At 43.1% G+C, this 16,121-nt stretch overlaps 1 protein-coding gene across 3 annotated transcripts in view; it reads right to left on the bottom strand.

The window, feature by feature from the left end:
* LOC124794630 (autophagy-related protein 13 homolog) overlaps window positions 1–16,121 on the bottom strand; it is a 75,882-nt gene that overhangs the window by 54,377 nt on the left and 5,384 nt on the right. For all 3 annotated transcript variants that reach the window (XM_047258138.1, XM_047258136.1, XM_047258137.1), the window contains exons 3-4: window positions 12,253–12,439; window positions 1,059–1,374 (exon numbers count right to left, since the gene is read on the bottom strand). In XM_047258138.1, coding sequence (XP_047114094.1) covers window positions 1,059–1,374; window positions 12,253–12,439 — 503 coding nt within the window. The remainder of the gene's footprint in view (window positions 1–1,058; window positions 1,375–12,252; window positions 12,440–16,121) is intronic.

The raw sequence follows: 16,121 nt of genomic DNA, 5'->3' as shown, positions 1-16,121 counted from the left end.
ATGACACAGCGCAGTAATTCATTTTCACCTTAGAGTGACGTAAACACCAATAACAAAGAAAACGGCACTTATCAGATCAAAGCAAAATAAGCAATCGATCCAAACCAGACGAAGCACGTGAAAAAGGAAGGGTACCCTTATAAATACGGACGGAGCGCCTGACGCATAGCAATGGCTATCTGGTAAAGCTTAACTGCTAAGCTTACGACTCGAACGAAACTACTGTAGCTGTATCGTCATTCATTATACCTAAATTGTGTCTCATATTAGAATGGACCAACTTTATTTCGATTTGAAGGTGCGGCCTAAAACTTTTCTCTCCCCTTGAATTTCGAGTCTCAGATTTCAGGTGCGGCTTAGATTCGGGAAATTTTTTTTTCCTTTATTTCGAGTCTCATTTTTCAGGTGCGGCTTAGATTCGAGTGCGGCTTAGATTCGAGTAAATACGGTAGTTTTTTTTCATGGCTTTTAATAAATTTTTAGAGGTGCTGTGAAGCCAATTCCAATAATAACCTTAGGAACCACTGAAGAGAGAAACATTGGGAAAAAAAGCAAGGTTAAGCACAGGACTAAATTTTGTTGCAAGCATTTTGTAATTTTGTTTGACAGTGAAAATAACTGCGAGAGGCATATCAATGTTACAAATGTGACAGAAATAGGGAAGGAAACATCTAATCAAAATTTTAGTGCTGTACCCATGTTCACACTCAAACCAGACAGATGAAGATTTCAGTATTACAATCAGACAAATGCACTTTTAAAGTAACATTCTATGCATTATTTAAGTGCCACTGGAAAAAGTCACTGTAAGAGAAGTGTTAACAATGAGGCTTGCAAGTATAGTCTTTTACAAAGACAGGCCATCACTACTATCGTTTCTTGGCACAATGCAAGTGCAGAAATTCTGTTCATTGACACACACTTACCCAGTAACTGTAAAGTGAGAATAAAGCTGTTTCAAAATTAGGGTGATGATCAAACAAATAAGATTTTTAATAAATCTTGTAAATGAAACACAAAGTCTGAAGTTTATTATTCACACCGTATTTTACACTCACCAAGTCCACCATAATAAAATCTTCGTTTACAGAACAGCTTGATCGCCTTGATTCTGTTGGTGAATGACAGTGAGGTGTAAGATTACCATTCCCTTCGTCTTCCGCTTCACTTTCCCTTGATGGTTGTTGCTGATCTTTGTTTTGCTGTTGTGGCATTGGACTTTGTAATGGTGATTGTTGCTTTGGAGTTAACAAACTACTGAATGGAACATTTGGAATAATGAGCTCTGGTTCAACTGCTTTCAAAGGATGCCTTTTACTATCTGCAAATGCTCCAAGCTTCATGGTTTCTGACAGAGATGAGGCATTGTCTTCACTGTGAAAGAACAATAAAGACACTTAGAATTCAAGAGTGTTACAGATCCATTGGTAAAACAATATTAACAATTACTATGCGTAACTGAAACAATAAACAGTGAGACAAGTATTACATTCTGTACACACACTTTCAAACAAAAGTCAAGTCGGTATAAGTTTTAAATTATATACTTCAACATCAGTTCACTCAATTGGTATAATTGCTGGTTTCAATTTACTACCAAGTCACCATCACATAATTTGTGAAGTTACTATGTAACACATTCCAATCATAAGATGACAGACGGCAACTTAGTACGCAGTCCAAACTAGTAATGGTAACATTTGTATGACCTGAAGCTGAAATGTATATTAAAAAAAATGTAAGTTTGGTCTGTTTAAATAACTGACATTAGTTTTTGGAAACATTTACAGATGGAGAGATCTCTGAATTAATTCACTATTAAAAATATCTGATTTTGATGAGCTATGAAGCATATAATCTCTATTGGAAAATTTTAGTCCACTTAGGTACTAAAAGAGGTCTTCTTCAATATATGTCTAACGAAATATTTAGCAAGTATCAGCAAAAATGGACAATAACAATTTGCAGAAGAAGCAGTTTTTTCATACAACGAAAGAGAGAAAAGGGGACTGCACTATTGGCAAGTCCACAGAAATTCTGCTGCCTAAATCAGAGACAACTGAGAGCTACCATGTGTAACTCTTCCTATTATGTAATCGTGAAGAGCATGCATGCATGCATTCATGCATGCAGCTTGGTTCCTGTTCACAGAGAAAACTTCACAGTTCACAATTAAATGGAATGGCATGACCAAACATGAAGCAAATCAACAATGACATTTTAATAAGACACAGGTAGGAAAGTAAGAAAAGTGAAAGCCACACTGATATGGGGACAAAAGGCCCCAAGATTCGAGTACCCAACATAATCTGAAGCAGGCAGTTTACAAAGTACATTCATCAGGCTAACTGGGCAGTAGCTGTCTAGAGACGTTGGGCTCTTCCCGGACTTAGAGATGAAGATAACTATACTGCCTCACCATTGTGACGGAAAAGCACACGTGAGCCAAATGTGGTTGAAGACCCTGAAGAGATATTGCCTCTGGGGAAAGTCCAAGTGTTGGATCATCGGGTTGTGGATGGAATTTGGGACTTGGCCGTGTCTCGTGAAAAGGGAAGAGCCTGCTAGAATTCACATTCAGTGATGGGTTCATTATAGGGCTCAGAATGGTGCAGGATGAGGCGGGATAGGAAGAGGGTGCCGATGCTGTCGCAAAGTGTGTCGCGAGGTGTTCTGCAAGAACCAATGGATCAGTGCTCAGAGCACCTAGAAGGTTAAGACCCTGGACAGTTGACTGTTGCTTGCGGCCCAGAAGTCTACGGAGATTGGACCAAACCTGCGATGAAGAGGCATACGCTCCCAGGGAGGAAACATAGTGCTCCCAGCATTCCCTTTTTCTCTGCTTAATAAGGTAATAAGCCTTAGCAGGGAGATGCTTAAAAGCGAGGAGGTTGGTCTGTGAAGGGTGTCATTTAAATCGCTGAAGCACCCGTCAGCCATCCTGGACAGTGACTGGGACATCCTTGGACTGCCATGGTACGTCGATGACGAGGGGGACCTGTGGATAGGGGGACAGCAGTGCCAGCAGCTTGAAAAATAGTGGCAGAGGTGCCTTGCATGACTGCATCAACGGAATTCGAGAGGAAGTGTCGAAGTGCACAGCAGACGTAAATAAAGGCCAATTGGCCTTGCGGAATGCCCAATGTGTGATTACTTGGTGGCAACCGGGGAACAATAGAATCACCGGAAAGCAGTCACTGTCACAAAGGTCATCATGGGATGACCAATGTAGGGAAGCACGGGAGGAGATCATGAGATCGATAGCAGTAAAGGTGCCATGAGCGGCACTGAAGTGGGTACGGGAACCATCATTGAGGGGAGACAAATCGAGACCCCTACCTGTTGAAGTGGCACTCCCTCACAATGGGTGGGGGGCATTGAAGTCCCCAAGGAAGAGAAACGGGGGCAGACATTGCTGGATTAAGCCAGAAAGTTCAATGTAAGGAAGTAGCCTACCTGAAGGGAGGCAGACATTGCTAATGGTGATTGCCGGAGTCGTTTGCACTCTAAACTTTATTGCTTCCAGGTTGATACATAGGAGGATCCAGACACTAATGACATCAGAGTGAGCCAAAGTGCAGACCAGGCAGGAGGACCGGGGACCTGGTTCCAACAGAATGCCTGATAACCACAAAATGGTGTTCTTGAAGAACAAAACAGAATGCAGAATAGGAGGAGGCGAGGATTTTTTCCGGTAGGCGATGATAGTATCCATTGCAGTTCTACTGGATGAACATGTCGTGAGAGTCCAGGTTAGACATAAAAAAGCAGAGAGGATGTCACGTCGCTCTGTCAATGGTCGTCACCGACAAGGATGGGGTGACATCTATAAATAAGATCTCAGGTTGCAAGGGGGAAGATGGCACCTCCGGGAGCATCTGGGGGGGGGGGGGGGGGGGCGGCCTTGTCTTGGAACTTATGTTTCTTTTTCTTTTAAGGCAGAGGAGGGCAGGACACAGAGGGAGTACAGGTGTCTGAAAGATTTGGAACCGAAAAAGAGCAGGTGACCTTGGTGCACACAGATGGTGCATCTCGTGGCCGATGGTTGTAGGAATCTTCCGGCTTGAGAGACGCTGAGGAGAGGGGTCCCAGGAGGGAGCCCGATCACTGGCAGGTGCCAAAGAAGGGGGCACTTCTTCAGCCGGGGAAGGGAGAGACTCCCGGACGGGACGTCGTGGGAACTGCATGGGAGGGGGAGGGGGATGGGAGAGGGAGGACAGGGCTGGAGTAAGGAAGAGGTAGGAGGGGGATAGGATGTAACAGAGGCAAAAGTGAAAGATAGAAACACTGGATAGAGTCTCTCATACTTTTGGCAAGCCTCAGCATAGGACAGGTGATCCACAGACTTGTACTCTTGCATCTTCTTTTCTCTCTTGTAAGCTAGCCAATCTGGCAAGCAAGCTGAGTGGCGGTCAAGATAACTGACACACACAGGTGGCAGAACCTAAAATGCAAGCACTGAAAGCACCTCATGGGTGTTGGGATGTTCACCTTCACATCTCATCTGTAACACACAATGTTGACCTTCTCTGGCAGGGTACCCCCCAAAATCCAGAACGAAGAAGCCGTTATCAGTGCAGTTACCTTTGCAACCCTTCTGCTCAAGCCGAACAAAATGAACACTGCATTGCTCCAGATTAGCCCGGAGTTCCTCATCAGTTTGCAGGATGAGGTCCCTAAGGAAGATAACACCCCAGACAATATTCAGAGACTGGTGAGGAATAACAGACATTAGGATATTGCCAAGACGATCATAAGCACCATGAGCTGCAGATTGGGTGGCAGAAGAGGCTTATATCAACAGGGAGCCTGACCGCATCTTACTAAGAGACTCCACTTCACCAAACTTGTCCTCTATATGCTCCACAAAAAACAATGGCTTTGTGGCAGTGAATGTGTCCCCATCCATCCTAGTACAGACGAGGTAGCGGAGAAAGTGTTTCATCCCAAGACGGCGAAGGAAGGCTGCCTGGTCATACAAAGGAGCATTCGATGATCCTTCACCACTTGAAGAGAAGACCATCTGAGAACGAACAGATTTTTGTAGCTTGATACGTTTCATGTTCCACGCATCCGCCCTGGTACCACCCGAAGTGGGCTCTCCCTAGGGCATCACCAAGCCACAGCATGGACCACCTGGCACGGCAGCCATTTGTGAGAGTTCTGATGCTCCAAGAATATAAGCAACCACTTCTTGGCATACATGGGGAGGGAATAGCTCAGATATCAGTAGTGTGATCCCTGTGTTGAAGGCTCGGCCATCTGGCTGGGTACATCATAACAGCCCCACATCACGGACTGGCTACACATGCTGGTGACCTAGCAGGGTAGAAGTGGGCTACAGTGGGGAAGGGAGAGGGGAAGGAAGTGGGGGAAGAGGAATCCACACCATAGACGCTAGGGAGGTGGTTCTTCCCCAAATGACTCACACTAAAAACAGGAAATTTAGAAGTGGAGGTAAAACCTCAAGTGAGGACCTAAACGCAAAAAGAATGAAAGAACAGGCAGAAGGAACAAAATTGCAAGCAGTACAGGGAACCAGTTGGATAGTCAGGTCGATATAAATCAGAACACCATGAGGGGGGGAAGGACGGGGCAAAGGCGAAGGAGTGAGGATATGGAGGGAGGGCAGGGTGAAGGAAATTCAGCCAGGGGAGGAAGAATTGGCTGCAATAGCTCCAGGCACCCGTGTGCACCACACACGAAAGAACCAAGATACCTCTGGAGAGAGATTTGGGGGAGGGGGGGCAGATCATCGTTGCAACTGGTTCTGCAGAGTCTCAGCTTTAAATACGAAAATATTACAGGTCGTAAAATGTTGGTGGAACGAGAACACATAGCCGCATGCTGACGCAGATTTTTATGTGAAATGAAAGACATTAATTTCGAAGACATTGTTTGGATCAATGAAACATGGGTGAATGCAGATCATACTGTTAAGAAAGGCTGGAGGACAACAAAGGAGAAGTGTGACACTCCCCACTGTAAAAGGTGGTACAATTGTTCATTTGCATGCTGGTATGTACCATAGCTTTATTTCCAGCTGTCAACTGCTTTTCATATCCAAGAAAACGTCAGAGTACCATGAGGAAATGAATCATGAAACATTTTTAAATTGGTTCGAAAATACAATGTTACTAAGTTTAGAAAATTCATCAATAACTATTATTGACACTGCCACATACCGTTTAGTTTTGAAGGATAAAGACTCCAACATCGTCCTCTCGAAAGGAAGCCATTATTCAATAGTTACAACAACACTGAGTTACTGCGGATGAAGTACTTGTGTCACTTCACAAGCCACAGTTTCCAACCTATGTTATCGAGAAGATAGCTTATAAATAGTCATAAGAATATCACCTTATCACTGCCACTTTAACACTATTGAACTTATTTGGACGGAAGTAAAAGGCTATGTTACTTGCAGAAATAAAAAAATTATTATGAGTGAAGTTGAGAAACTGACTATTCAGGACCTAGAAAAAGTCACAGAAATGGACTGGAGGGCTGTTGTGATGACACAAATTACTTCAAGCTACTCATCCACTTTGGAAGGTTCCAGTGATTCTGATAAGAGTGGTAACCACCCTCTTTTGGACAGAGAAGCTACCTGCAGCTAGCAATCAGTGGAGGAATGTACACAAAAAAGTTTCCTTACTTTTAAACAGTGTACATTATTTCTATGTGCTGTGCCTGTGTGGCCTATAACATGTAATGTGTCAGCTCCTGACGCCAGCGTGGGGGTAGTTCCATGTAATCAATGTAAGTCAGAAATAACAGTTTGATTTAGGCACCGATTTCTCTCTTGATTGTGCTTGCATTGGTTAGCTTTAATCGCTGTAAACAAAGTGAGTGTGACGAGTTCTGCCACAAGCTCTTGACCGCTGTCTCCTCGGATACACCGCATTTCATGAGGTTGCGGTTATGTTCATCATACCTCAGAACAGCAACTGCCATCATTGCTTTGCATTATACACAAGAAAAGAGGGTCTCATGTGTTCCATAATATTATCAATTTGTAACCATATTGACCACTTGAGGGCACTTACAGATGTACTGCCAATACCAGAAATATTTACAAGCAGTATTGATGGCCCCAAAAGCATTCTCAATGTGTACCGACCCTGTGGGGTCAAGCATTGATGGTTTAACATTATTCACCATTCAAGCATTGGCAGAACTTTACGAACTAGCCACACAGCTAATGTGCACTCTTCAATTGATCAGTTCATCTTTGAGCATAACATCTTTCAGATTCAGTTTTCATAGTAGTCTGAACAGAAATAGCTGAAAGGTCTACGCAGTAGTCATATTTATCACTTTACAGTGATCAATTGAGCATCCTGTTTTCTTCTTTAACTAGGAAGCAAGCATAGTAGGCCTCAACATGTACTGTATATGCAATGACTAAGAAATACGAATCAGAATGGTCACATTATTTACATTAATTACCTGAATATATCATTGCAGTACAGATGTAATTACTTCATAGGTTTCAATAACTTTTTGCTAATTGTATTTTATGATATTACAGCAGGAAATTTCAAGCATTCAAATGACCTGCCTGTTGAGAGAAATCTCAAGTTATACTTGATGTTATTGACTGCAACTGCCCCTCCCATTGACAAATTTTGTTTTTCTATTTTACATCATATCAACATTAATAATTAGTCATAAGATGAAGGACTCACATGAAAATGGTTTGACATCTTCTGTTTCCGTGATTAAGATTTTAGTCAGTAAATTAACATATGACAGCTTTTTTTCAACCATTCTCAGACATATTGCCCCCTTTTCATTGTTTTCTGTTGTTTGTCAGCTACAATCTTGTAAAATGATGAAAATCAAAGTAACAAACTTCAAAATGCCACCACCGCTTTAGCAGAGTGAAACTGGTGATCTGGAAAAACGATCTTCTAGATTGTGACAGTTTGAAGTCTGTTACTTCAATTTTCAGAATTCCAGAATGGAATAATGTCAAGCATATATAACCTGGTAAAATCACATTGCCCACTGACAATACTGACAGTATTATTGATGATGTCATGCTTGCTTTAATGTTTTAAAAGTATGAAAAACTAAAACTGTCAATAAATATTGAATGTTTGCAGGCCTGTTAGCAGCACTTACGAAGTGATGCGCTGTGTGTCATTTATAACAAGAGCTGAAGCCAACATCTGATTTGGTAATACTGTCATTGCAAGTGACAGACATCAACTATCAAGTAATTTTAAACAGACTATAGAAAAACTACTACTGTTCCTATTCTTCCAGTGCCTGGTATGTAAAGGACAGTAAGCTGATAGTGTTATCCACACACAACATGAAGTAAAACAGCATCTCTTTCCCCTACTCAGTGATGCAGCATCAGCATTACAGGTATCCATGGCATGCAAAGGAACAGTAAGAAGTAGGTAACTAACCTAACCATTTTATACAACCTATAGTATATGCTTACAGAGCTCCCACAGAAGAATCTTCTTCCAAGCTGACCAATGACTCCACTGTTCACAGTCTACCTTCCTTTATCACTTCTTGACCACTGCCACACAATGTTCCCCGATTGTCACTGTTATGCCACCTCCCTCTAACAATACATTCCCCATGTTCAAGCCCTCTGTTGCCATTAAGCACTATCACTCCCACTACAGGATCAACAATACACATCATCTCATTACACATAACAAATTATATGCTTTTACACAACTTGTCCTTCGACAGAAAGATACACAAACAAATCTGTGGCATGCTACAGGGATCCACATGGCACCGTCATAAGCAAACTTGTTTACTGGCCACCTAGAGGAAGACTTCCAAGTAATCTAAGATCTTGACTGGTCGAAGTCCACTGACAATGACATCATAATCTGGACCCAGGACTCACACACACTATCCTCATACCTCTACAGCCTCCATCTCACCCATGAATTACAATGGGATTTCTTCAAGGTTAGTGTGCTACCTAACTGAATATTTCCTCTCACCTCTACTATATCTCCATAAAAAGTCCACCCCTATAGACCCAATCAACCGACAGGAGTATCTCCGTTTTGATAGCTGCTGTCCCTTCCACAGTAAATAGTTTCTCCCATATCCAAGCCACCTGTTGATAGCAAGTCTGCAATACTCCCTTCTTTGGAACACTGAAGGTATGCTTAGAAGCCTTATGAAATACAAATCTACAGATTTTGCCTAGCGCAGCAATTTCTAGTTGTGGCCACTGCACTGTGACTTCTTGCCCCTCTCAGTCAGTCAGCCAGTGTCATGAAATGGGACAAAACTACAGGAAAACTTTAAGCAAATGTCAGAGCCCAGAACTGCAATACGGCCACAGCCAGGCAGCAGGTGCTGATCACTGAACTGTGTGATCAGCTCCTGTGAAATCAGGCCACAGGCCAAAGAAATTCGCTGCAGCCATCTGCCATCCTTGCTTGATCAGCACTCTTCAAGCAGCAGCAGCAAGACTTCTGTGACACCATTCCAGGTGTCAACGCACTGGGACCAGCCTTTGGGAGGCCACTCTGGCATCGACTTCTGCACTGTTGACCCGCACTGCCAATTATGACAGACCCCTACCACTGCACCATTCCAGGTGGTTTGCAATGTTTGAAACGGCACTGCTGAGAGTCTTTGTTGTAAACTCTGCCTCCATCAGGTCATGAACAAGGGACCTCTGCCTGTCTGCCCAGCCCGGACAGCCAACACCCCACCAGCTGCCTGCCCCTGTTCTTCATCATTGATCCAGATTTCGAATCCAGACAACATGTGCACAACACTGGCTGTGTCTGCACCTGTTGCTCAGAGCAGAATGTTACATGAAAACGAAAACACACAGGAATGACTGTACCAGCCACAAAGAATAATTAAAGACTTGTCCATGTCGGAATCAAATTGAATGACTGAATAAAGGACTGTGAATATGTCCACTGCTGACCTGTCTGCTGCTTCTCCTCAAGCCTATCATCTCTCAAACCACCTACAGACCTTATCATTCCCACAGGAAAACCTGAATCCATCCTGACAAGCGAGAACTGCTGGTGTTTTAAACTCTGGTTTTCCCACAGCTCCACCTAACCTTCTACTCATTTTGTTTCGTGATTTTCTTGAACTCTCTGCATGTGTCAGTTGTCTTTATACATCCTTGTCCATGCCTTCTGTGATTAAGCTGAATTCCTCCGTAACTTCTTACATCAGTCATGTGGTACTCTTGCATTTCTTTGAGCTCTTTCAGACCCTCAAGGGCAATCTGCTGTCACTAATTTCATGGGTACTCCCAGTGAACTTCAACTAACTTTTCACCACTTCAGCTGTCAATTTATTATTGTGTAAAGCTTCCGATTTCTCCTTTTCTTCATAAGGCATTTATTCCTTTTTTGGGCGAATATCTCCCTTAGCACCTTCTTATCTATTTTCTTAACTTCTTGGTTTCTGTTTCCCTAATGTGTGTTAAACATTCGGAAACATGCAGTGCTTCTGGGTGGTAATGAAGCTGTGACTTTAAATATACCATGGAATTATAAAGAAATTCTATGAAGGCAGTAGAAGGAATTCACTGTCTTGGTTTGGCAAGAATAGTCACTACGGCTACCATGAAAGCTAAGTATTTGATTGGAACAATATGTTATGTGCAGTACTTGCAGTGTAAAGCTTCCCACAACAGAAGTTGCTGTGTTGTTTTACATTCTTCCTTTGTCACTGAAGTGAAAATGAGGAGTGTCGATAAACGTATTCAAACACATTGGCAAGGCAAAGATCTGGATATTGTGATCACTACAGCTTTGATATTTGACTACAATGAAAATAATCTACCACATCCACATGTTGCTTGTGGGCATACTGTTGCATCCTGCTGGGTATTAATCACATCACTGACACTACACATTTCTCTCTTCGGTGTCTAATAAGAGAAGAATCTATAACAAAACAGAAACTTCTCTTTTTTGCGAACTGACTCCATAAGTACTTCAGGTGTTAACATACTCTGTCAGTCCAAAAAGTTTCATCAAGACTGGATTAATAAAAACTATAGGGAAGTTGTGGTGATTCCAATGTTTCCGGGGTTCTGTGTAGTCTTCTCCCTCTTGAGTACATTGCACAGAGTTGTCAGTGAAGTCCACCTTTGAGATCCTCTTCTTCAAAACATTCTGGAGAATGTCTTGAACACTAGATTTAGATGTGTTGCAAATTGCAATTTGCTTCAGAAGTGACTGTTCAAATATGTTTCTGTTCCTTACAGTGTTAGTTCAAGCTGCCATCATAGTTACTGCACTGATGTCACTTATATGACAGGAATACAGTCTTTGAAGTTTTTTGACAGATGGTGTATACTGTTCAAGCAAGTGTTTAGCTTACTGAAAATATCTCATTTATAACTCTTGTGAATCTCTTGGTCATTTCACTGTTTCTTCAGTGACTCATGCTCTTAGAGTCTTGAGATCTGTTAGCCTTCAAACACTGACTGCACACAAATTCAAATTTTTGCAGATAAATGACATTGATGACTAGTAGAACAGAAATCACTGTTCCTATTTTGTTTTAGTTGTTCAAACTTGGGTATGTCCCTTGTAAGATGTTAAATAATGTTTGTCTGTCTGTAGTCAGATGCCTTTTTAAAAACCCATGAATTTCAAGGTCATGTGCTTGTTTCTTTGCCTCCTATTTTTTATGATTATTTCAGGTTGTGTATCTGTTCAAGGTGTGGGTTTTCTTTTTTTAAAATCCTACCTGATATTCACTGACATGACTTTCTGTCTGTTTTTCTACCATATTAAACAGAAGTTTCACAGTGACTGGTAGCAGGGTATCATCCCTTTGTATTCTTCACATCTTCAGGTTCTCCATTCCTGGTAATAAGGATCTGACTGCCATCGTCCAATTGTCTAGAATGTTTCCCTTTTCCCATATATCTTTCAGGAATCTAGTGATGTTTGCTATCATCGTATTACCTTCCCATTCTATCATTTCATCCTCTCTCTCTCTCTCTCTCTCTCTCTCTCTCTCTCTCTCTCTCTCTCACACACACACACACACACACACACACACACACACACACACACACAATACTTTAATAGTTTTCACTAATGTGCTCAGCCATAAAAGAGTCAGTATGAAAGCCCTGAGCCAAGCCTTGCTGTGGGAGGAAAAAAGTATGAAAGTGAACTTTTCCTTACAAATGACAATTTCACTGGAAACAGGAAATACCTTATGCAGACATCAGACATCATCTCAATGTGAGTATACAACAGCATTTACCTTTGTTGGTATCGTCCATGCTTGGGACTGAGGTCAGAGTGGAAATGATCACTTTTCAACATTATGGAGCTATCTTTGCCTGTGTGTTGTGGTGAGATAGTCATTTTTGTTCTGTATGCCACCGTAAGATGTATTGTGCCTACAGGTGTGCACAGCTGTCCAACTCTCAGTTTGTTGTAGCCTTCACCTGCAAAAAAAAAAAGCAATCTTTACTGTTCACTTAACATATGTTTATGTAACTTCTTTCTTAAAGTACTATTGGGCTATTTAAGAAAAATCAGAAAGTTACTTGACACTTTCACTACTCCAAATGTAGTAACTAGTTTGTGCTAGACTTCTTCCACATGCTCCTGAGATAACACATGTGGGTTGATAGATTGTAGGGGGGGATTAAGGGCTCCAGCAGACTATGAAGTCACCCGTCTTTCATTTGCAGAACAAGTCTATTAAGAGAGCTTTATCACTTACCAAAAGTGAAAGCCACCCAAGCATATCGCTGCACATGCAAAAGCGTAGCCCAGAGGCAAGACCCCCCCCCCCCTTCCTCTCAGGCCCAACCTTCAGATGACATCATCAGATTTGTGTAAAACTACGATGTAACAAACAACAGTCTTCTAAACAGGCAAAGGGAAGGTAATTCAAATGGAATAGGCGTAAATAACCAAGAGCATGCAGATATCAGAAAGAGATGTGAAAGATAATAAAAAGTAGAGTGACCTGAACCAAAAGCAGGACAGGCACACAGTAGTTGTCATGCCATACCCCAAATATTGTTCCCTTTCCAAGTGAGCAGATACCTTAGTTGCACTCACAAATTAACACTTGGGATTGTCAAAGTGTATGGAGGCGGGTGGGTAGGGGTGCGGGGGTTGCAGGGAGCAATCTGCTTCTCTAGCCAAACGGTCTGCTAGTTCATTCCCTGGGATACCCACATGACTGAGGACCCAGAGAAGGACAACCGTGCAGGCAGTATGGATTAATTCGAAGAAAGGTCATGAACAGCAGATATCACAGCATGACAAAAGTGACATTGGTCACTGGCCTGGAGACTGCTCACTGAGTCACTACACATCATGTGCAGTCAAGGGACAACTCTGTTAATGGCCATATGCTCTGCCACAGAAACACTACATGTTACAGGCAATGAATGGTGTTTCCGACAGGTGGGAGATGAAAAGTCATAACCCAATCTATCCCTGATTTTAGAACAGTCAGTGTTAAAGATGACAGCACTCTGATATTCTTGAAGAAATGAGAGAAACTGCAGCCAGAAGGTCATCCAGGTGACAGACTGTAGGTCATTTAAACAGTTCTGTCCTAATTCATGGCATGGGTGCCAATCATTAGTGGGGAGGGGGCACAAGTGAACACAAACATACAGAGCACATTCTAAGGAAGATAGGAAGAGGTCCTGGCAGGGGCCTGCAAGATGTATTCTGTCCTGGCAGGGGTATGCAAGATGTATTCCAATTGGTATTCCCATCTGAGATTGGTTGTCAGGGGGTCGATGTCCCTCACATGCAAAAAGAACTGGACATGTTGGAGGATCAGGAAATTGTCAATTGGCAACTGCATAGGTGAGCAAGTGTTGGTACCAGTGGAATTAAGAGGTAGTTCCCCACTTTGGCAAGGAGATTGTCTACACTACTAGACTGGAAGGCACAAATGACCAAACTGTGCAACAACATCTAAGCTTGGGGTACCAAAGTAGTGTTCTTGGTCGGGATGGTCCATGCTGCTACAAAAACTCACAAATTATGTTTTTGCACGAGAGAATTGTAAACTATGGTAAAGCATCCAGACAGAGGTCCTTCAGATGGTGCCTTGGAGCTGCCGTTCAGACAAGGTTACAGAGTGGGAGCTGCAGCAAATGCTGAAGTTGTAGCTGCAAATTGCAGGGGTGACCATGGCCTAACAGTGATCACTAGCCCATCGGTGGTGGTGATGATGATGATGATGAGTGCTACACTCAGCATGGAGCCTTGCAGGTCGCTGTTCTCTTGGACCCATGGAGAGCCAAGTGAAGTCCCAACTCGAGTGCAGCACAACCAGTGGGACAAAAAGCGATGAATAAAAATTGGTAGGGGGGCTCAAAAGCCCCAGACAAGAAGGCTACGAAAAATGTGATGGCGCCAGTTGTATGCCTTATGCAGATCAAAAAAGATTGCAATCAGATGTTGGCTAGTCAGCTGTGGATCAACTCTCCCAGAAATCACATCGATAGAATGGGAGGGGGGGGGGGGGGGGGGGGGGGGGGGGAGAAAAGACCACAATCAGCAGGCAATCATCCTTTCAAGTAGTTTGCAGAGCACATTGGCGAGGCCAATTGGCTAAGTCAGTGAAAGGTTCATTACATAATTTGGCATCCCAAGGGATGAACAAAGGGGGGGGGGGGGGGGGGTCCATCTTCAATTCGTCGCTTACATGCCCAGAAGGCAGCCACATAAGATAGCGCCAACACTAAGTGAGTTGCTACATGTCCAGCGAGAGCTGGACATGTACAGTACCAGTACAGTGACCATCCTGGAGGAACAGACCAGTGAAGCTGTGAATCTTCGACAGCCCATGAGACTACATTGACCCACACCTGGAAAGAAGAGGCATAAATGCCCATGCAGGAGACATCACGTTCCCAGCATTCGTTGCTAATGCTTTTAATTAGACAGCAAGCCTTACCATGAAGTCACTTAAAAGTGATAAGTTTTGTCTGTAAAAGATGTCACCTGAAATGTCTAAGGGCTCTTCAGAGCTCCTGAATAACAGTTGCTACGTGTTTGGTCCACCATTTCATGGCCCAGCAATGGATGGGACCTGTAGAAAGTGGAATAGCAGGTCCAGCAAAATGACAACATCGGAGATGTCCTCCACAACCTCACTGGTGCGATCTGACAGGTAGTAGCAGAAACATAAATTCACAGTTGGTTCTTTAATGCACCCAAATCGTAGACGGTCCATCTGGCTTTAGCAAGGAAGCAACAGAATCATCATAAAATGGTCACTGTCACGAAGATTGTCATGTGATAAATATTGTGAAGCTGCAAAATTGGATGAAGGGAATATTAGATCAACAGCTGGAAAGGTGTAACAGACAGCACCGAAGTTGGTAGGAATACCATCATCGAGGAGAGACAGATCATGGATGGTAAGAAGCTGGCCCTGTCAGACAACATGGGACTTCCTCCAGGGAACAGTGTGAACTGAATTCCCAAAGCAGGAGAAAAGGAGAACAGGAGAAGTGGGGGGTGAGGACTGTTGGATTAAGGTGGTCAACCCATTGTAAATAAGTGGCCTGGGTGGAGCTACGTAGACACTGCAAATGGTGAATACCAAGGTCACATGCACCTGCACCTCTAAGGCTTCCAACACAGAATGGTGGGGCTGTCCACTCACTATATCTGTGCAAACCAATGTACAGACTCCTCCATATGCCCTTTTGAGGCCAGCATGGTACTGACAGAATGCACGATGACCACAGAGCTTAGGAAATGGCCATCACTGAAGTGCTTTTCTAGCAGAGTAACATAAATTGCACAAGAGGAGGAAATAAGGTTGTGCAGTTCTGGCAGGTGACACATTCATTACAGTTCCATGAAAAGAACAGGAGGACCAGTCATGCCCCACAATCAATACCTGTCACCAATGTTGATGGAACCGTATCAATGAACATTGTTTCATAATCTGAAGGTGTAGGGGGAGGGAGGGGGATCTAGCTCCTCCAAGCTCACCAAAAAAGCCTTGTCCCCATTTTTCTTCTTGAAGCTGCTGCTTTGGTCAGGTGCAGGAAGTAGTTCCTGAAGACGGGGCTGTGGGAACCAGAAGGAGGTGGGAGAGCACTGGTATGGAAAAGCACTAAGATACCAGGAGTGATG

This window comes from Schistocerca piceifrons, chromosome 4 (assembly GCF_021461385.2).
Source record: "Schistocerca piceifrons isolate TAMUIC-IGC-003096 chromosome 4, iqSchPice1.1, whole genome shotgun sequence".
Lineage (NCBI taxonomy): Eukaryota > Metazoa > Arthropoda > Insecta > Orthoptera > Acrididae > Schistocerca > Schistocerca piceifrons.
Note: the sequence above shows the minus strand (reverse complement) of the source record. Positions and strands in the feature narration are given on the sequence as shown.